The sequence below is a fragment of the Babylonia areolata genome, chromosome 31 (genome assembly GCF_041734735.1).
Source record: "Babylonia areolata isolate BAREFJ2019XMU chromosome 31, ASM4173473v1, whole genome shotgun sequence".
Taxonomy (NCBI): domain Eukaryota; kingdom Metazoa; phylum Mollusca; class Gastropoda; order Neogastropoda; family Buccinidae; genus Babylonia; species Babylonia areolata.
In genome coordinates, this window is record NC_134906.1 from 19,337,214 (window position 1) to 19,358,700 (window position 21,487).

The 21,487-nt window shown below is 44.5% G+C and overlaps 1 protein-coding gene across 3 annotated transcripts in view; it reads left to right on the plus strand.

Annotated features, from left to right (window-relative positions):
• LOC143276258 (uncharacterized) overlaps positions 1 to 21,487 on the plus strand; it is a 53,519-nt gene that overhangs the window by 26,020 nt on the left and 6,012 nt on the right. For 2 of the 3 annotated variants that reach the window (XM_076580741.1, XM_076580742.1), the window contains exons 14-24: positions 1,976 to 2,098; positions 3,217 to 3,318; positions 4,643 to 4,747; positions 9,415 to 9,530; positions 10,708 to 10,746; positions 11,108 to 11,171; positions 12,694 to 12,797; positions 14,300 to 14,444; positions 16,139 to 16,216; positions 18,403 to 18,518; positions 20,758 to 20,844. In XM_076580741.1, the coding sequence (XP_076436856.1) occupies positions 1,976 to 2,098; positions 3,217 to 3,318; positions 4,643 to 4,747; positions 9,415 to 9,530; positions 10,708 to 10,746; positions 11,108 to 11,171; positions 12,694 to 12,797; positions 14,300 to 14,444; positions 16,139 to 16,216; positions 18,403 to 18,518; positions 20,758 to 20,844 (1,079 nt within the window). The other variant, XM_076580743.1, reaches the window with a different exon arrangement.

A 21,487-nucleotide genomic window follows, 5' to 3' on the forward strand; every position in this document is an offset into this window, starting at 1 on the left:
CTCTGTCACCTGGGCTGTGCTTTATCTCTCTCTGTCACCTGGGCTGTGCTGTATCTCTCTCTGTCACCTGGGCTGTGCTGTATCTCTCTGTCACCTGGGCTGTGCTGTATCTCTGTCTGTCACCTGGGCTGTGCTGTATCTCTGTCTGTCTGTCACCTGGGCTGTGCTGTATCTCTGTCACCTGGGCTGTGCTGTATCTCTGTCACCTGGGCTGTGCTGTATCTCTGTCTGTCTGTCACCTGGGCTGTGTTGTATCTCTGTCTGTCTGTCACCTGGGCTGTGCTGTATCTCTGTCTGTCACCTGGGCTGTGCTGTATCTCTGTCTGTCACCTGGGCTGTGCTGTATCTCTGTCTGTCACCTGGGCTGTGCTGTATCCGGGCTGTGCTGTATCTCTCTCTGTCACCTGGGCTGTGCTGTATCTCTGTCTGTCACCTGGGCTGTGCTGTATCTCTGTCTGTCACCTGGGCTGTGCTGTATCTCTGTCACCTGGGCTGTGCTGTATCTCTGTCTGTCACCTGGGCTGTGCTGTATCTCTGTCTGTCTGTCACCTGGGCTGTGCTGTATCTTTGTCTGTCTGTCTGTCACCTGGGCTGTGCTGTATCTCTGTCTGTCTGTCACCTGGGCTGTGTTGTATCTCTGTCTGTCACCTGGGCTGTGCTGTATCTCTGTCTGTCTGTCACCTGGGCTGTGCTGTATCTCTGTCACCTGGGCTGTGCTGTATCTCTGTCTGTCTGTCACCTGGGCTGTGCTGTATCTGTCTGTCACCTGGGCTGTGCTGTATCTCTGTCTGTCACCAGGGCTGTGCTGTATCTCTGTCTGTCACCTGGGCTGTGCTGTATCTCTGTCTGTCTGTCACCTGGGCAGTGCTGTATCTTTGTCTGTCTGTCTGTCACCTGGGCTGTGCTGTATCTCTGTCACCAGGGCTGTGCTGTATCTGTCTGTCACCTGGGCTGTGCTGCATCTCTGTCTGTCTGTCTGTCACCTGGGCTGTGCTGTATCTGTCTGTCACCTGGGCTGTGCTGTATCTTTGTCTGTCTGTCTGTCACCTGGGCTGTGCTGTATCTCTGTCACCAGGGCTGTGCTGTATCTGTCTGTCACCTGGGCTGTGCTGTATCTCTGTCACCAGGGCTGTGCTGTATCTGTCTGTCACCTGGGCTGTGCTGTATCTGTCTGTCACCTGGGCTGTGCTGTATCTCTGTCACCAGGGCTGTGCTGTATCTCTGTCACCAGGGCTGTGCTGTATCTGTCTGTCACCTGGGCTGCGCTGTATCTCTGTCACCAGGGCTGTGCTGTATCTGTCTGTCACCTGGGCTGTGCTGCATCTCTGTCTGTCACCTGGGCTGTGCTGTATCTCTGTCACCAGGGCTGTGCTGTATCTGTCTGTCACCTGGGCTGTGCTGTATCTCTGTCTGTCTGTCACCTGGGCTGCGCTGTATCTCTGTCACCAGGGCTGTGTTGTATCTCTGTCACCTGGGTTGTGTTGTATCTCTGTCACCTGGGCTGTGCTGTATCTCTGTTTATCACCTGGACTTTGTTGTACCTCTGTCTATCGCCTTGGCTGTATGTCCATGGGTGGTGACTGCCATATTGAAGGACAAATTTAAGTCATTAAAAAAAAGTTCTTCTTGAATTGGAAATCTCAAGTGAAGTTGTTGAGAATGTTATAAAATTTTGCACTGTGTTGTTCCATGCAAGTTTTTTTTGGTGGTTTGATGGGTTTTTTTTAATTAATAAGTTATCTGAAGCAATATTTAGCTTTGCAGAGAGTGTAATGTGTATCCTTTTCTGAGTTAGTAATAGAAGACAAAATTTGTGTAAAGACACAGAATGTTAGTCATGACATAGAATGCTTTGTCTTGGAAAGTTCCATAAAGGTGTGTAGAGTAACACATGTAAAGTGAACACAGCAAGCAGGTCACTGACAAAGGAGAATGTGTACAGCATGGTAGAGTGCTGATGTTGGTGTGTTTGCAGGCAGGAGCATGTCTTCACACCCCTGACAAGTCACTGAAGACATCACTGATGTGTGCTGCAGAGTATGGCCATCTGGCCATCTTCCAGTTTCTGGCCAAAGCTGGCGCCCGGCTGGATGACAGGGTGAGTGTTCTGCTTTCTGCATGCGTCTGCCGCATGGATTTATTTTTATTTGTTTTATTTGAGGAGGAAGGTTGCAGACGATTAGAGGCTTATTTGCTTGTACAGTGTCCTTGAGAGTCTGGGTTCAGATCCCAGTCTTGCTTTTTCTCCCAAGTATGACTGGAAAATCAAAGTATCTGGTCATGTCAGTGGAGGTAGAATTTGCAGCTTGCCCTTGGCACGCTGAAAAAGAACCCATGGCAACGTAAGTGTTAACCTTTGGCAAAAATTTTGGACAGGACATCCACTCTGATAGGTACACAAATATGTATGCATGCACTGAAGGCCTGACTAATGCGTTGGGTTATGCTGCTGATCACAGGCTGGTATCTTTTAGTGTTCTGTGAAATTGATTTTACATTATTTACACCTGAAAGCTTGCACAAAATGATCTGAAGTCTGTGTATCAGTGGCAGTTCATATTTTGGGCTGACATCCTGTGTAAATGTATTGACCCCTCAGAAGTGCTTGTTACTAGTGGTGGTGGTGATTGTAGCAGTGTAGTCAATGGCACATCATGTTCAGGGTCACTGATTTGACTCTGACTCTGCATTCTTCTCTACTTCAAACAGCTCCGTACACAGAGTAGATAAAACACTTTTCAGTTGTTCAGGCAGAAGTTTTACTGTGTCATTATTTTTGTGTGAGTGGACATGCAAACATACTTGTGCATTCCTGAACAGCATCACTTTGTAAGAAAGTGGCATGTTCCTAAAAAAATCTAGAAAATTTCAGTGACTGATGTTTGACTGATGTTTACTTCATCATTCTGTTCCTGATGGTATGATTTTTGTGGCTAGTCGTGTATGACAGAGGTGGGAATGTGACTGGCAAGATTTTAGGGGTCTTTTATGACAAAGGTGAGAGAGTGAGTGGTAAGATTTTAGGGGTCTTTTATGACAAAGGTGAGAGTGTGAGTGGTAAGATTTTAGGGGTCTTTTATGACAAAGGTGAGAGAGGGAGAGGTAAGATTTTAGGGGTCTTTTATGACAAAGGTGAGAGAGTGAGTGGTAAGATTTTTAGGGCAATCATGTAAAGCAGAGGTTGGTGTGTGACTGATTGTGTGGCGTGGTGATCAGGGCGAGGACCGCATGACCTGTCTACACTGTGCTGCCAAGGCGGGTCACATGGAAATCATTCAGTACATCCTGGACATTGAGGCCATCGACGTCAACGCCACGGTCAGTACTTTGCTTTTAGACAAATGGTGTGTGTGACTGTGTGGGGGGAATCATTATGTCACTGAATGGTGATGGTGTGTGTGATAGTGTGAGGGAATCATTGTGTCACTGAATGGTGATGGTGTGTGTGACAGTGTGAGGGAATCATTGTGTCACTGAATGACAATGGTGTGTGTGACAGTGTGAGGGAATCATTGTGTCACTGAATGATGATGGTGTGTGTGATAGTGTGAGGGAATCATTGTGTCACTGAATGGTGATGGTGTGTGTGACAGTGTGAGGGAATCATTGTGTCACTGAATGGTGATGGTGTGTGTGACAGTGTGAGGGAATCATTGTGTCACTGAATGGTGATGGTGTGTGTGACAGTGTGAGGGAATCATTGTGTCACTGAATGACGATGGTATGTGTGACAGTGTGAGGGAATCATTGTGTCACTGAATGATGATGGTGTGTGTGACAGTGTGAGGGAATCATTGTGTCACTGAATGATGATGGTGTGTGTGACAGTGTAAGGGAATCATTGTGTCACTGAATGACGATAGTGTGTGTGACAGTGTGAGGGAATCATTGTGTCACTGAATGACGATTGTGTGTGTGACAGTGTGAGGGAATCATTGTGTCACTGAATGACGATGGTGTGTGTGACAGTGTGAATCATTGTGTCACTGAATGATGATGGTGTGTGTGACAGTGTGAGGGAATCATTGTGTCACTGAATGATGGTGTGTGTGACAGTGTGAATCATTGTGTCACTGAATGATGATGGTGTGTGTGACAGTGAGGGAATCATTGTGTCACTGAATGATGATGGTGTGTGTGACAGTGAGGGAATCATTGTGTCACTGAATGACAGTGGTGTGTGTGACAGTGTGAGGGAATCATTGTGTCACTGAATGACGATGGTGTGTGTGACAGTGTGAGGGAATCATTGTGTCACTGAATGATGATGGTGTGTGTGACAGTGTGAGGGAATCATTGTGTCACTGAATGATGATGGTGTGTGTGACAGTGTGAGGGAATCATTGTGTCACTGAATGACGATGGTGTGTGTGACAGTGTGAATCATTGTGTCACTGAATGACGATGGTGTGTGTGACAGTGTGAGGGAATCATTGTGTCACTGAATGATGGTGTGTGTAACAGTGTGAATCATTGTGTCACTGAATGATGATGGTGTGTGTGACAGTGTGAGGGAATCATTGTGTCACTGAATGATGGTGTGTGTGACAGTGTGAGGGAATCATTGTGTCACTGAATGATGATGGTGTGTGTGACAGTGTGAGGGAATCATTGTGTCACTGAATGATGGTGTGTGTGACAGGACGAAGGGGGCTGGACCCCGCTGATGTGGGCCACAGAGTCACAGCTGGTCAACGTGGTCAAGTACCTGGTGTCCCGAGGGGGAGATCCGAACTTGAAAGACAATGTGAGGACTGGGTCACTGTGTGTGTGTCTGCGTGTGTGTGTGTCTTTATGTGATAATGAATGTGAAGTGTTGACTACAGCGCTGTTCCCTAACAGAGCGGCTCACAGCACTTCACAAATTATGTATAACAAGAAAGAAACAAGAATTTAGAAAACAAAGAATAATCAGTAACTCATGGCGCTCGATAAATTACATGTTACAAAAGAGAAAGAACGAAAACAAAGAAACAATGGCCATCCTCACATAAACAACGCACACACACACATGCAAACACACACAAGACACACATACACACAAGACACACACACACACACACACACAAACGCACACACACACTCACACAGTCACACACACCCAAGCTGGCAGGTCAAAGGAAAAAAAAGAAAGAGTAAAGATAAGAATATTAAAACACCCACAAAATGGAAAAAGGAAAGTAATGGGAAACACAACATTAAAATGGTTAGAACATGTTTGGTGTCATATACTGTACCATGTCAAACTGATGCAAACTAGGCCTATGGTTTGCTCTGTTTGGCCAAATTTCGCGCGGCTAACAGTGAAAAGACGCCCCTCTTAGTCTGGCCCGCTCTTAGCCAATCAAACGCCTCTAACAGCTATAAGCGCTGAATCATTCCTTTGGCCAAGGCTCTCCACGCCATCTTGTCAGGTTTTCGCTCTGTCTCGTCTAACGCTTTTTTTGGCTATTAAGCGTTTTCATTTGGCCTTATTTTGTTGTATGCGGCTTGCATGTGTATTGTGCTTACATTCTGTGTACTCGTTTCGACTCGGCCCCCTCGATTTCTTCGTATTTTCTACCTCTGAGTCGATCCTGTCTTTCCTTTCTCTGTTGGGGTTCGTATTGTTCGCTGGGTGCTTACGCGCGGTACCATGCCTCGTTTGCCATCCTACGAAGGCAGGGATCATGATGCTGGCAGAGATACTCGCCAAGAGACTCTCCCAGGCCCGGAGCTCATGATTTCTCCCGATAGGGACCGCGGCGATGCGTCTGCAGACGCTGATCGCGGAGGGGACGCTCGTCCCGATAAAACGGTCATGAAGGGGACCGGGGGGAAAGGGATTCGAGCGTCACCTCCCGAAGTGTCCCAGCGCGAGGCGGTTGGAAGGGGGAGTAGCACGTCCTCTCTTGGTGGTGGGAACTCGCGGCTGGGTGCGGACTCCCAAGGGGAGGCCGCCCCCCGCCGTTATCCGGGTCCCCACACGGAGACGGCCCTCAGGGGCCCCAGTGCTGTTTCCCCTCCTCCCTCCTCGGTCGACCCCCCTCCCCCACCTCCTCCTGGGGGAGAAAAACAGTTGGTTCCGGGGGGGGACCTCCACTTAGCCCACCCCGGGCCAAGCCACCCCAGTCTCCCCACGGGAGGGGATTCTGGGCGCGTGGCAACCTGCTCTGCAGGTCTCCCCGCTATCCGGCCGGTCTCCCCTGCTGGGGGAGTCCCGCGCGTGTCAGGCGGTTCCGGGCAGTCAGACCGCCGGCCTTTCGGCCTGTCTGACACCCAAGTCGGACCTGACCTCCCTCCGACTTGGCCAGGCTTTTCCCTTCAACGAGGTCAAGGCACCAGTGACCCTTGGGGCTGGGGTCACGGGATGGCTGGTGCCCACGGGTGGTATCCCCCATTCTACCCGTACTGGGGTGCACCTATGGTGCATGCTGGGTTCCCGGGAGGACCAGGGACTAACCCCTGGTCCGCTCCCCACCGGACCCAACCCAGCACAGACCACAGAGTGACACACACAGCCCCGACAAGAGGGATTGACTCTTCGTTGGGCAGGTCGAGCTCCTCGACCAGTGTTAACACTACAGCCTCGAATAGGTCCTGTGTCAGCACGCAGGTGACCGCCACGGTCACTACGGCTTCCTTTTCAGGACCGACGGCAGCTGAGGGACCCCGCTCAGCCCGTGGGAGCCCGCTGGTCCCACCTACCCAGCCCTCGGTCCTAAAAGGAGATGAGTGGGTGTTCGTCCCCTCACAGCAGTCGTGGGTCCCTCTGGCGTCCAGGGACGCTCTCTCTGAGAAGGTGTGGCACCCACCATCCCAAGCATGGTTGGACCTACGGTCCACACACTCCCCACCCTCTTCAGGTGTCAAGGACATAACAGAGGAGACCAGGGTCCCTGCTCGGGATCGCCCCAGCTCATCCCGCTGGGCTGACCACAGCCCACAGGACGCCCCCGTGGGTACATCCACTTGGGATGGCACCCAACAGGGGATGGACTGTGAACAAGAAGGACAGCCCCTGTCTTCGGATGAGGACGAACAAGCAGATGAGCACTCTTCGCCCCCATCCCAGTGCGACAGATGGAGCCCACGCCTCCCTAGGGACCAGCCTGAACCAAACTCGGACTTTGCCGAGCTCGAACTGACCCTCCCCAATAGGGTCACACATGCTGAATCAGTCCCTCAGGCAACTTTGTCACCCTTAACCCTCCTACGGTCAGGTGACTCTAACTCCAGAACCACAAGGCGACTCAGAGTGCCAGAAATGGCTCAGGAGTGGCTTAATAAGCCAGCCCGCACCGTCAGGGGTGCTGCTTCCATCCCTCCTCCAGGCAGGGAGTCACTCTCTGCCCCGGGCGCTTTTGCCCCAGGCAAGTTCCTTAAAGATCCCTCCAAGGGAGGAGTGTGGTCCTGGTACACACAGGACCACCCTGCCTACAGGGAAGCAGAGCCCTCCGCGCAGGACAGGATGTTGGTCTCACAGCGCACCACCTTCCCCACCTCAGCTACTCTTCCCTTTAAGACATTTGCAGAGTGGGACAAACTGGCCCGCCGCTGCCTCCTCGAGGTGTCCACGGCTTATACCTTCTTTGACGCGTTCCTCCACAGAGCCAATGAGCTGTGGGAACGACGTCCAGTTCAGCAGGACACGGAGTCTCCTTCCTCTGGCCTGCCTGGCCTCTTCTCAGACCCGAGGTTAAACACTTTTGGCAATCGAGTAGCGTCTGGTCTCACGGCAGCTGCAGACGCAGCTACCAGCCTTCACTTCAATACGGTGCTAGCGCGGCGGGATGCTGTTCTCCGCCTCTCTAACATTCCAGTAGAGGAGAGGGCTGCTCTGCGGTCCATCCCAGCACAGCAGCACTCCCTCTTCGGCCAGTATGCGCCGCATTTTGTCAGCCACAGGGCAGAGACAAACCGGGAGGTGGCCTCATATTTAGCCCAATCCTCCCAGGGGCGCCAGGGTTCTATGCCTTTGAAGAGACCCGCCACCAGGGCTCCTCCATATACCTCGCCTCCTAAGCCAAAGCGGCGTGCTCAGAATCAGCGGCAGAGGAACAAACCACCTCATGGCCGTCCAAGCCGTCCGGCCATGCCCAAGGCCAGAAGGCAGCACCCCCAATGACTGGGCCCCGATTCAGCACCGCCAGTCGTTCAGCCCCTCCAAGTAGGAAACTTGTCCCGGCACGCGCATCAGTGGCGTGCTCTGGGACTCAACGACTGGATAGTGTCGGTGCTAGAGTCGGGGTACATGCTCCCTTGGGTGGGGGACCGCCCCCCTCTAAGATCCACTCCTCCTCCTTATGTGCCCAGCTCGATGGAGCAGGAGAGCGTCTTAGAGAAAGAGATATCGCACCTACTCCTCATAGGGGCGATATCTCAACTCTCGGACCCGGGCCCCAGTTTTTACGGCCGGTTGTTCGTGATTCCAAAAGTCTCCGGAGGGTGGAGACCAGTCCTGGACTTGTCCCCCCTCAACAGTTTCCTCCCCAAGATGAAATTCAAGATGGACACACAGGCACAGATTCGGGAGACCATGCAACAGGGAGATTGGGCGACGTCCATCGATCTGAAAGATGCTTATTTCCATATCCTCATCCACCCGGCATCCCGCCGGTACCTGAGGTTCGTGTGGAGGGACAGAGTGTTCCAGTTCTCTGCCCTCCCATTTGGTCTGTCCCTTGCCCCTTTCCTGTTTACCAAGGTGGTGCGGGAATTGGTGTCAAATCGTCCGGTCGGAGTCCATTCGGCTCTGTGTGTACCTGGACGACTGGCTTATTCTGACCGGCTGCTTTCCAGCACTCGGTACCACTGCAGCATGTCTTGGAGGCAGCCTTCTGGCGGTCGGAGAATCCCTTCATCAACTTCTACCTCCGGGATTTCCGTATGACCAGGGCTGACGGTTCCAAGGGGATTTCCTTTGTCGCGGCTAACACTGCCGTCTCAGTTTCAAGGGCTCCCCATACGAACCAGTAGGCGTTGCCCTCCTCCATTTGCTTTAAATTCTGCATCAGTTTGACATGGTACAGTATATGACACCAAAAGGAGGAGTTTGTATTATACTCCATGTTTGGTGTTTACATATACTTACCATGTCAAACTCGAATGCCCGCCCGTCCGTCCCCGCGTCTCCGCCGTGGTTCTCATGGGGCATTTTCATTCATGGCCACGGAATGATTCAGCGCTTATAGCTGTTAGAGGCGTTTGATTGGCTAAGAGCGGGCCAGACTAAGAGGGGCGTCTTTTCACTGTTAGCCGCGCGAAATTTGGCCAAACAGAGCAAACCATAGGCCTAGTTTGCATCAGTTTGACATGGTAAGTATATGTAAACACCAAACATGGAGTATAATACAAACTCCTCCTTTTCATTTTACTCACAATCTATATTTTGAGGAGAGACAAAATGTGCATGATGTTTGGTGCCTGTGTCAGGAGGAGAACAACGCCCTGCACTGGGCAGCGTTTGCAGGCAGTGTGGAGATCGCTGAGCTCTTCCTGGACCTGGGGTGTGAACTGGACACGCCTAACGAGCATGGCGACCGCCCTCTGTGAGTTGGGCATCTTGTGCCAATATGTTGTTTTTTTGTATTTTTAAATGCGAGATGGTATCTCATCACCTATTTTTATTTTATTTTATTTATTTATTTATTTTTGTTCAAGTGCTTGTGAAAGCAACACAGGATTTTGAATGCATGTTGATGCTGAACACATTTGGAGGCAACAAGCATTGTCACAGAATGTCTTCAACATCATATAAAATATCTCAGAAGATACCTGGTCAATGTATAAAAGAAAGATCAACTTCAAATGCTTAATATCTATGTCTAAGCATTGTTGTCACAGAATGTCCACACATTATATAGACAGCTCATTAGGTACCAATAGATTTATAAAAGAAAGATTAATTACAAATGCTGAATATCTTGATAATGAAAACTGCAGTACTGGTATCATTGGTTATACCTTTGTGATGATGAATATTCTCTGTTGGATGGTTAAGTCAGGACAGTGAAATTTGAAAAGACTTGGAACAGGGAAGGTGGCTGATTGGTGCAGACAGATTGCAGGATTGCTTGCTGTTTGCAGTTGACATGTGAAACAGGCTTGGTGAAAATGAGAGGGGGAGATGGAGAATTGGGGAGAAGAGACTGCAGGATTGTTACTGTTGACTGTCACCATTTGAACACATGTGGTGCAGAAGAAGAAACAGGATTGATGAAAACCGACTGGGGGATCTCACCAGATGAACACTTATAGGTACCATCTGGAACAGATCTGAGCACATTACGTAGGGTGATAGGGTTGTCTGAGTGACTGGATTGTCTCCCTTGTCTTGTAGGCACCTTCATCTGTTGATCAGGATGGATACTGTGAGGTTCAAAACTTGACACTGGTGGAAGGTAATTCTGATACAACAGGTTGAGAACAGTTTGACAAAGCTGAAAGCCCAGTCCAGCTCTGAAGGGGTGGTTTTTTTCCCACTGAGCCCTATTTCTTTCTGTATGTTTGCCCCATACACTGTTACACCTGTTGATGAAGCCAGTTTTTTGACTTAAATGGTCTTGTGTGGCTGATTTGGGTATGAAAGCAACAAAGATAAGATTTTAAGTGTGAAAGATCAGAATTGAAATATGAAGACATTGTTTTTCTCTGCAGTAATTGTTTTTCTCTGCAGTAATCAACACAGAGCGACAAGTATTAATTCTTGTTTATTTTATTTTCCAGACACATTGCTGCCAGGCAGGATCACTATGAAGTGGTTGTGTAAGTATATTTTGTGAAACATTCACTGTGGGAAGTTTTAATACTTTCTTTTTCTTTGTTTCCTGAACGTGTGCGGACGCTTTTTCTTGTGCATTAACCAAATCATTTTCTAAGAAATCTGAAAGAACTTGTCTTTCATTATTTGCTTTGCATTCACATGTTAATTTAAATCCTGATAAATTTTTCTATTTTAAATCTCTTACTTAAACATTCAGATACATCATGCACATGTCATATTCATCTTATGTCATGCGAGGATTGTTCAATCTTGATTTGATTTGATGTTGACAAGTTCGATTCAAGTGTTATCAGGTTCTCTCTAGCACCCATGATTTCAAGTGATGTTGACCTGTGTCTCCAGAATTCTGCTGGCCAGAGGAGCAAATGTGGATCTGAAAAACAACAAAGATGAAACCCCTGTGTCTGTAAGTGAATACACTTTATTTTCCAGTTTAGTGGGAGAGAGAAATTGGTGTATGTGATTTTTTTGTATCTGTTTCTTGAAAACAGTGTGTCCATGGTAACAAACCATTCGCCAGTGTGCTTTTTTCTTCACCCCACCTCCCCCATTTACAGGTGCCTGAAAATTGAAGGGTAAAAAATGTATGGCATAACATACTGTTATGATATTACACATTAGACTGCTGTTTGTCAGTATATGTATATACTTCTGCGTTGATGCTTGTGATTGGCTGGCAGAAATCTAACTTTGATGCTGCCAGAAATTTAACTCTGAATGGTAAAAAATTGATCACATTTTATTAAGTTATACAGTTATATGTCAGTATATGCATACTTTCCTGCTTTGAAGCTTGTGATATGCTGCAGCAGTCATCCTGTAGTTTGTGGAATGCACAAGGTCTATGAGGTGCTGCAGAAACCTCAAAGGGTTTCAGAAAAGGCTGTGTTGATTTGATGTTGACCTCTGTACCACCCAGGCAGTCTTAGTAATTCAATATTTTCCCCTTCCGTGATCTTTACACCTCTGAATAGTAAAGGTTTGTGGTGTAGGTGTACAGAATGTTCAGTCAGGACAGATGTATGTGTGAAATTCAGGCTGCTGTCCCCAGGGAGAACATCATTCCGTAGTGCAAGGCCAACTTATTTTTAAAAAAATTAATTTAGATTTGTGTGTGCGTGGGTGTGCATTTTCTACAGAATTTTTTAAGGGCTGTCTTTTTGCCATGGTTTCTTTTGCATACGCTAAGCGCATACTGCATACAGGATCTTGATTTATCGTCTCATCACAATGACTGATGTCCAGACCACAACTCAAGGTTTAGCGGAGGGGGAAAAGTTTTGGTGAGTGTGGGATTCAGTCCACACTTATGCATTCTCAAACTTCCTTGGTGGACATGTTACCACTGGGCCACCACTCTACATGCATTCTGATGTGGAGGTGTGTAGGATGTTGACACGTCAGCTGGCTGTGTGCGTCCATTTTAGCTGCACTGCTGTGCCAGTGCCAAGAGCCAGGTGTGAGTTTGTGGGATGATTTGGCTTGCTGAAAGTCTTTGCTTTCCAGTTGAACATTGCAGAATGGTTAAGACACCTATCTGCCAGTACAGTGTCCATGTTGGTCTGGGTTCCATTCCTGGTTTCACCCATTCTCCTCAGTTTGGAAAATCAAACTGAATGTGTAGTCATTTGGATGATAAAATGAGGTCTCTTATACAGGACGCACTTTGCACGCTAAAAAACAACCCTATTGCAACATAAGAGTTGTCCTTTGGCAAAATTCTCTATAAAAAAAAAAAAATCGACTGATAGGTATATAAACATGTGAGTGCTCAAGGCCTAAGCGCTTTGGGTTATGCTGCTGTCAGGCATGTGCATAGATATGTAGTGTGTATGGATTAATCCAAACACAGTGACACCTCTTTGAGAAACTGAAACCAGATCCTGACATGTCGCCTAACTAAGTGTGTAATTTGTTTGTGGGTGCAGTGCTGTGCCAGTGCCAACAGCCAGGTGTGTATGGCACTCAAGGTTAACAAGCAGCTGCGGAGTTTTGCCGCAAAGCTGTCCCGGCCTGAAAAACTGGCGCACAGGTGAGCAGTAGTGTCCTGAGAACTTGGCTGAGCGTGTGTGGAAATGGGTGTGTGGATTGTGACAGCAACAGTTCAAGGGTGAAGAAATCCCCCTGCAAAATACCTGGGGCTGTTCATTTGGAGGGACGGGGTGCAGTATTTCTGTGTTAAACAGATTTCCGCTTTGGTGTTTCAGCATTTTAGGAATTTGAAAAAAACAACAGCAAAAAACCCTACCATTTTTTCCCCCTTTGTTTTACTTTGTTTTGGGCATGAATACAAAATTGTAAGGATTGGAATATTTCTGTATTGCAAGGATTTCTGTATTGGCATTTTGGTAATTTAAGAAAGAAAAAAAATTTTGATAGTTTTGTTTTTTCGTTTGCTTTATTTTGTTTTGATGTTAAGGCACATTCCTTGGTTAAGTGACCTCTTAATCCCAGCTGCAAATGTTTTTGTTTAATTTTTAAAAAATAAAAGAAACGGTTGATCTCACACATAGATTTAGTTTAACATTGTTGACAGATGGGGAGACTGCTTTAATGGCATTGACAGATTATTTGTTGTAGCACATAGTTGACAACAGCATGATAGACTTTTATTATGTCAGGTGCCTAACATAAATGTTCCATTTCTTTTCATTAAAGATTGTTCGTCATGATCACACATTCCATTGACATATCTATCTATTGAACTGGACCGAGGGAGGGCACATGAATATGCATGTCAAATGTTGCATAAATATACACACACATATATATACAAGGCATACTTTGATGTTCACACATAACATACATACACAATCATCAACACACACACACACACACACATACACACACACATATATATATATATATATATATATATATATATATATATATATATATATATATATATACAAGGCATACTTTGATGTTCACACATAACATACACAATCATCAACATATATATATAGAAATATATATATATATATATATATATATATATATAGATACATACATACATACATACATATACATACATACATACATGCGCACGCACACACATGTACACACACGCATGCACGCACATTCATTAGTTCTCAGTATTTCGTATAAGATGTACAGATTTAATTGCCAGCTGTGTTTTACATTTTTGGTGAAGAGTTCCAGTAGACAGTTTTTGTAAATGTTTTTATTTAAAAAAAAGTGTATTGCTTTCAGAAAATTGTATTTTGTATTGAATAGCATTGTTTGTATTGAAATAATACTGTTATTTCTGTTGAAATAGCATTGTATTGAAATAATACTGTTGTTTGTATTGAAATAGCATGGTATTTTGTATTGAATAACATTGTTTTGAAATGACATTTTGTATTGAAATAGCATTGTACTTGCTTTGAAATAACATTGTAGTTTGTTTTGAAATCACATTGTGTTTTGTATTGAAACATGATTGCATTGAAACAGCGTTGTATTGAAATAACATTGTACCAGAGATGTTGGAGGAGTAAATGGATGAATATGTAGGGTCATGTTCCCCAGGGACCTTTCGATTGGGCGAGAGAAGAACCCGATAGCGTGTGTGAATGCGGTGGACGACGAGCCCTGCCCCTCAGACTACCTATACGTCAACCACAACGTGGAGACACAAGACCTGCACATCAACAATGTCATCACCAGCCTGCAGGTCAGTGCACCTTCTGTTGGACATTGTCCTTTTTCCAGAGATGCCAACTGTTACGATTTTGCAGAATTTTGTTACACTCGATCGCAGTTTGTTCAGACATTGCGCCAGCATCAGAATTGTTTCTATGAGTTCATTGTTGACTGCATAGCATGGTCACATGCTTTCCTGTTGTAACATTAACCAGACGTTCTTGAATTATCTATCTCAAGGCCAGGGCAGTCACTACAAACTTTGGTCTCACGTGATGATGCTCAGCTAGTCGCTTGCATGTTTACATTGAAACAGCATTGAGTGGACCAATCAGTTTAATCGTTTGCCCGAACAAAAGAGAACGTGGTAAAATCAAGTTGCATCTCAGTCAGACAGCGTCTGTGCCCACTTGCTGATGTGGCTCAGAGTCGTGAGTGTTCCTACCAAATTCAGATTGTTCCTACCTAATTTCTTGATTGTTTCTACAAGCACTTGACAGGGGTTGGCATCGTTTGTCCATCGTTCTGTTCGTCAGTTTTCCTTTCTCCCTTGTGGCAGTGGCTTAACCCCTTCTCTGTTGCTGAGTTTTCCCTCTGAAAATTGAATTTGACTGTCTATATAGTAGGGGTAAAAACTGTCATACACGTAAAAGCCCACTCGTGCATACGAGTAAACGTTGGAGTCATAGTCCACAAAGGAGGAAGACTGCAGCTGAGTATACTGGTCAGTGAAGGGCCATTGCTTCATTGGTGGAAGGTGGCACAGTGGTCAACACCCTGATCTGGCAGTACAGTGTCCGTGAAGGTCTTGGTTTGAATCTTCGTCTTGCCCTGGAAAATGGAGTGGAGTGTCTTTGTCATGCAAATAAGACGACAAACTGAGGTCCTCTGTGCAGCACACACTTGGTGCACTGAAAAAGAACCCATGGCAACAAAAATATTACCCTCTGGTAAAATTCTGTTGAAGAAATCCACTCTGATAGGTACGCAAATATATATGCATGCTCAAGGTCTAAGAATGTTGGGTTATGTGGCTGGTAAGGCGTCTGCATACCAGCTGAGATGTGTATGGCTTTGACAGAATGCAGTGATGCCTCCTTGAGAAAGTGACAGTGACCTGACGGTCAGGATTTGTTGGTCTCTGTTTGACTTCTTCCTCTTGGGGCTGTGTTACTTTTGTTATGTCACACATTGATTGCACCACTTTGAAGTATGCAAACAGTCATTCTTGCTGTTCAGAATGATGCCACTCTGATTTCAGTTCTCCAAGGTTCAGCCTTGAAGGGCATAGTATCTGCAAAACATCAGTGGATGGTAGAAAAGAGTTTTCTGAATCAGACTGTATAACCTTGTAAGTTGCTGTGCTTCAAAAGCTGACTTGCAACCAGAAACATCAGCATTATCTGCCTTTTGTGATTGAAAGAAGAAAATAGAATGGATGGTAGACTGATGAAATACAAATTGATGATAACTTGCACCACTTTGACACAGTAAGTATACTGGTCAAACTGCGAGCATACAAAGGAACTTCCTTATACAGTTGAACAGTGTTCAGTTTTAGAAAACAGAGAAAAAGGAGGAGTGACGATTGGTAGACAGTATAAATATTATTTAACCATTACCTCTGTATAGGAGGAAGAAGAAGTGTTCAATATGTATTGCATTGTTCTGTTTATTTGACCATGCCTTGATGAAAAAAATTTTGTTGTATTTTTTTGCTTGCAGAGCTGTCACTGCAAAGATGACTGTTCCTCCGTCTTCTGTGTGTGTTCACGTAGCAGTGTGAAGTGCTGGTTTGACAAGGTGAGTACATGTTCACGTCTGGTTGTTATTCTATACATAGAGCATGGAAGTGCGAAAAGTGTTGGAAAAATAAAAGAATCATTTCCGGGGCAAGAAAAGACTTGAAAAGTCTTGGAATTTCAATAAAACCTTTGACCAGTACGATTCAACAGAGCGTTCAATGCGTTTGAAAAACAAAGCGCAAAATTATAAACAAGAAGTGGTGAAGATTGGTGATGAACTTTGACACTGGGATGTCCACCTATCTCATTCATCAGTGGTGTTGTAGGTAGATTTTTAGTTCACTTTGGCTTTATATCTATTGTTAAAAATTTTCAGTCTGGTCTTGGAAAGGTTTGGAAAAAAGTATGTGCCTTTTAGTTCGGTGAGAGGTTTGTGGCTTTCAGTGTTTTCACCTGGCAACTTGAGTCCAGGAAGGTGTTTCGGTGAATATGAGGATGTGTTGATACATTTGTGTTGACTTGGCATGGTTTGGAAGTTAGCCTGGAAGGTAAGATACCAAAATAAAGTTTTGATAATTGTTATATATGGATGAAAATGAACTTGAATGACTGATGTGATATGTTGGAGCAGTTCACAGTTGAAGACTTCAAAGTCTTGAGTGTTGATTTTACAGATTAGTAAAAATGTACATAACTTGACCCAATAACAGTGTAAGTTGTATATCAGTTGACTGTGTAACAATGTAGGTTGTACATCATTTGACTTTATAACAGTATAGGTTCTACATCATTTGACTTATAACAATGTAAATAATACATCATTTGATCTTATAAGAATGAAAATTGTACATCATTTGACTTTATAACAATGTAAACTGTACATCATCAGACTTTATAACAGTGTAGGTTCAACATCATTTGACTTTATAACAATGTAAGGTGCACATCATTTGACTTTATAACAGTGTAAGTTGAACATCATTTGACTTTATAACAGTGCAAGTTGTACATCATTTGACTTTATAACAGTGTAAACTGTACATCATTTGACTTTATAACAGTGCAAGTTGAACATCATTTGACTTTATAACAGTGCAAGTTGTACATCATTTGACTTTATAACAGTGCAAGTTGAACATCATTTGACTTTATAACAGTGTAAACTGTACATCATTTGACTTTAGAACAGTGCAAGTTGAACATCATTTGACTTTATAACAGTGCAAGTTGAACATCATTTGACTTTATAACAGTGTAGGTTCAACATCATTTGACTTTATAACAATGTAAGGTGCACATCATTTGACTTTATAACAATGTAAGCTGCACATCATTTGACTTTATAACAGTGCAAGTTGTACATCATCAGACTTTATAACAGTGCAAGTTGAACATCATTTGACTTTATAACAGTGCAAGTTGTACATCATCTGACTTTATAACAGTGCAAGTTGAACATCATTTGACTTTATAACAGTGTAAACTGTACATCATTTGACTTTAGAACAATGTAGGTTCTATATCATTTGACTTTAGGACAATGCAAGTTGTACATCATTTGACTTTATAACAGTGTAAGTTGTACATCATCTGACTTTAGAACAATGTAAGTTGTACGTCATCTGACTTGATAACAATGTAAGTTGTACATCGTTTGATTTTGTCACAGTGCAAGTTGTACATCGTTTGACTTTGTCACAGTGTAAGTTGTACATCGTTTGACTCTATAACAATGTAGGTTCTACATCATTTGGCTATTTACATCGTGAGGTAAACATCATGATATGGCCCAGTGGTTGCTTGACCTCACCATTCCCATATTTCTCTGTGTTTTGCTTAAAAAAACATAAACTGCAACCAATGTATTAAACAGACAATAATTACATGGGTAATAGTTTTGTGTCTGCCTCACAGACAGGGCTTATTACTTCCCCTTCTACTAGACCATGGGTGGTGGTCAGAGTCTTAGTCTTTTAGATGAGATCCCTTGTGCATTATGCACATCATGCTCGTTAAAAAAAAAAGGTTTGTCCCTTGCAAACATTCTCTAGAAAGGCGCAGTTTGATACCAAAGCAAATACACTTTCAGACAGAAAAGAAGGGAGCTTTACTATACAACGCTGCATTGTATTGTGTATTGTTATTTATGATTGTTGTTATAACTCAGTATTGTTTTGCTTGATATGGTGCAATAATTAGCAAACAGTGCAATGCCCATGCTAAGCTGTGTGTGTTTGTGGTCAGTTTGGACGGCTGCTTGAGGAGTTCAACATGCTGGACCCACCACACATATTTGAGTGCAATCGGGCATGCCGCTGCTGGGTCAACTGTAATAATCGGGTTGTGCAAAATGGAATCACGTAAGTTTGTCAGCGTGAGATGGTTTGAAAGTTTGTGTGTGTTAGCTATGGATCTGAGATTTAGTACACAATGATTACAACAACATGGAATCACGTAAGTTTGTCAGCATGAGATGGTTTGAAAGTTTGTGTTAGTTATGGATCAGAGATTTAGTACACGATGATTACAGCAACATGGAATCACATAAGTTTGTCAGCATGAGATGGTTTGAAAGTTTGTGTGTGTTAGTTATGGATCAGAAATTTAGTACACGATGATTACAACAACAAAAAGAAGGAAAAAAAGTCAATGCAGAAATATTTTGAAATATATTTTTAGTAAATAATTGAGATCGTTGTATAAGATCAGCTATAACTGAAGCTATTATTGAAGATTTCACAAAGAAAATGAGATTTCTGTTTAAAGATGTCATTAATTTAGATCATCATTTAACTGTTTCTGTTGGAACGTTCCTTATAGGGAATGTTTTGCTTTTTCCAGTTTCAAATTAATGTCCTGGATTAGGAAACAGACACTGAATAGAACTTTGAAGCAGTAGTATGGCACCACAATTAGACAAAGTTAACAATTGTGTGATATTGACTTTCTCACTATCAAAAGCAACAAATCCAAAGTTTTCTTTGCTGTTTGTGTGAACTTCACTGCTGTTTAAAGCAACCAACCAAAACAGTTTTCTTTGCTGTTTGTGTGAACCTCCCCACTGTTGAAAGCAACCAATCAAAACAGTTTTCTTTGCTGTTTGTGTGAACCTCCCCACTGTTGAAAGCAACCAGTCAAAACAGTTTTCTTTGCTGTTTGTGTGAACATGCTTTTGGCCCTCCACCTGTCAAAGATAACAGTGAAAACAACGATGATGATATGATCTCCAACAAGCGCTTTGAATGTATGCTTTGTATTTGCAGAGTATGGAAGGTGAGTTTTTTTGACAGCAGATAAAGCAAGGCACTACCAGCGAGATTGTTTTTTTTCAAGTTTCATGATCAGACTTGGAATACCTTGTTTTGTTTTGTTTCTAAACTGAAGAAGAAGGCGCTGTGGTGGAATTTGTTAGTGTTGGACTTCAGCATTCACCACTGATCGAGGTTCGAGGCTCTTGTTTCGGTGTGGTGGCGTGGTGTTCTTGGGGGAAGGCTTGTCACTCAAGTTTTCCTCCCTCCACGTGGGCGTGAATGGGTGGGTACCTGACATCTGTTGGGGAAGGTTGAAACAGTGGGAGGAGAGGATTGGGGCCCCGCCGCCTTCCTGTGCCAAGCCCTGGACACACTGCCCTGATGGCTGTTAAAAAGACAGTGGGACCTTCAACCATCAGTCAGATGAATCAACCCTTGCATATTGGCCGTCGGAGAGTGTTGTGAGGTTGCAGGGTGAGGACACAGGTGTCCACAGTGCTGTGACATTGCAGGTGTTGAGATGTTGCAGGTGTTAAGGATGTATGTGATGTTGCGGTTGTGTTGTTGCAAGGTAAGATGCAGGTGTTCACAGTGTTGTGACATTGCAGGTGTTGTGTTACGATGTTGCAGGTGTTCAGGATGCAGGTAATGTGGTATTACAGGTGTTCAGGATGCAGGTGTTGTTTTGTGGCATTGCAAGTGTGGTGGCATTACAGGTGTTCAGAATGCAGGTGTTGTGTTGTGGCATTACAGGTGTTCAGAATGCAGGTGTTGTGTTGTGGCATTACAGGTGTTCAGGATGCAGGTAATGTGTTGTGGCATTACAGGTGTTCAGGATGCAGGTGTTGTGTTGTAGCGTTACAGGTGTTCAGGATGCAGGTGTTGTGTTATGGCATTACAGGTGTTCAGAATGCAGGTGTTTCATTGTGATGTTGCAGGTGTGATGTTTCAGGGTGAGGATGCAGGTGTTGTGACATTGTAGGTGTTAATGATGCAGGTATTGTGACATTGTAGGTGTTCAGGATGCAGGTGTTGTGATGTTGCATGTTTTCAGGTTGCAGGTGTTATGATGTTTCAGGGTGAGGACGCAGGTGTTCAGGTTGCAGGTGTTGTGATGTTTCAGGGTGAGGATGCAGGTGTTCAGGTTGCAGGTGTTGTGATGTTTCAGGGTGAGGATGCAGGTGTTCAGGTTGCAGGTGTTGTGATGTTTCAGGGTGAGGATGCAGGTGTTCAGGTTGCAGGTGTTGTGATGTTTCAGGGTGAGGATGCAGGTGTACAGGTTGCAGGTGTTGTGATGTTTCAGGGTGAGGATGCAGGTGTTCAGGTTGCAGGTGTTGTGATGTTTCAGGGTGAGGATGCAGGTGTTCAGAACCAAGGGCCGGGGGTGGGGCGTGCGCAGTCTGATGGACATCCCTAAAGGCACTTTCATCTGCGAGTAAGTTTTGCTGCAGTAATTTACTGTCCGAGTAAAGAGTATGATGATAGCTTTAGGAAAGTATTCACAGTTTTGAAGTATTTTTACACTGTGACTGGTTTTTGTTTAAAACTATGTTATACATGATGATGTTGTGGAATGTTCATGTTGCAAGTAGTGTGAAAAGACAGGAGGTAATGTGTACTTGGGTGATCATGTAGCTAGCAGCTACTTCACACGTTATCAGGCCTGGGAGCAAAATATATGTCATTTTGATCAAATCAAGACAGATGCTTTTACCAGTAAGTGTGACTTGAATAAGAATCTGTCTTGATTTTATCCAAATGACCTATTTTGCTCCCTGATCTGACAAATACATTAGCTATACATGATTCGGTCCTGTTTTCATTCAGCAGAAACCATGAACTGTTGCACTCATTTGTCACTTCAGGCAGCAAAAATAGATATTCGTGCAGGCATTGTTCAGTGCTGGTTTGTTTGTTGTTTGCTGCACATAATTCGACAGATCGCTTCACAGATGCAGCTAGTACATTTTAAATTTAGATGTGGAATTAGAATTGTTTGTTTTGATCAAATCCAGGTGACCAGAAGAACTTGCGATTTATCTGCATTGTGTGCATGAAATAAGACATTTTTGTCAAAT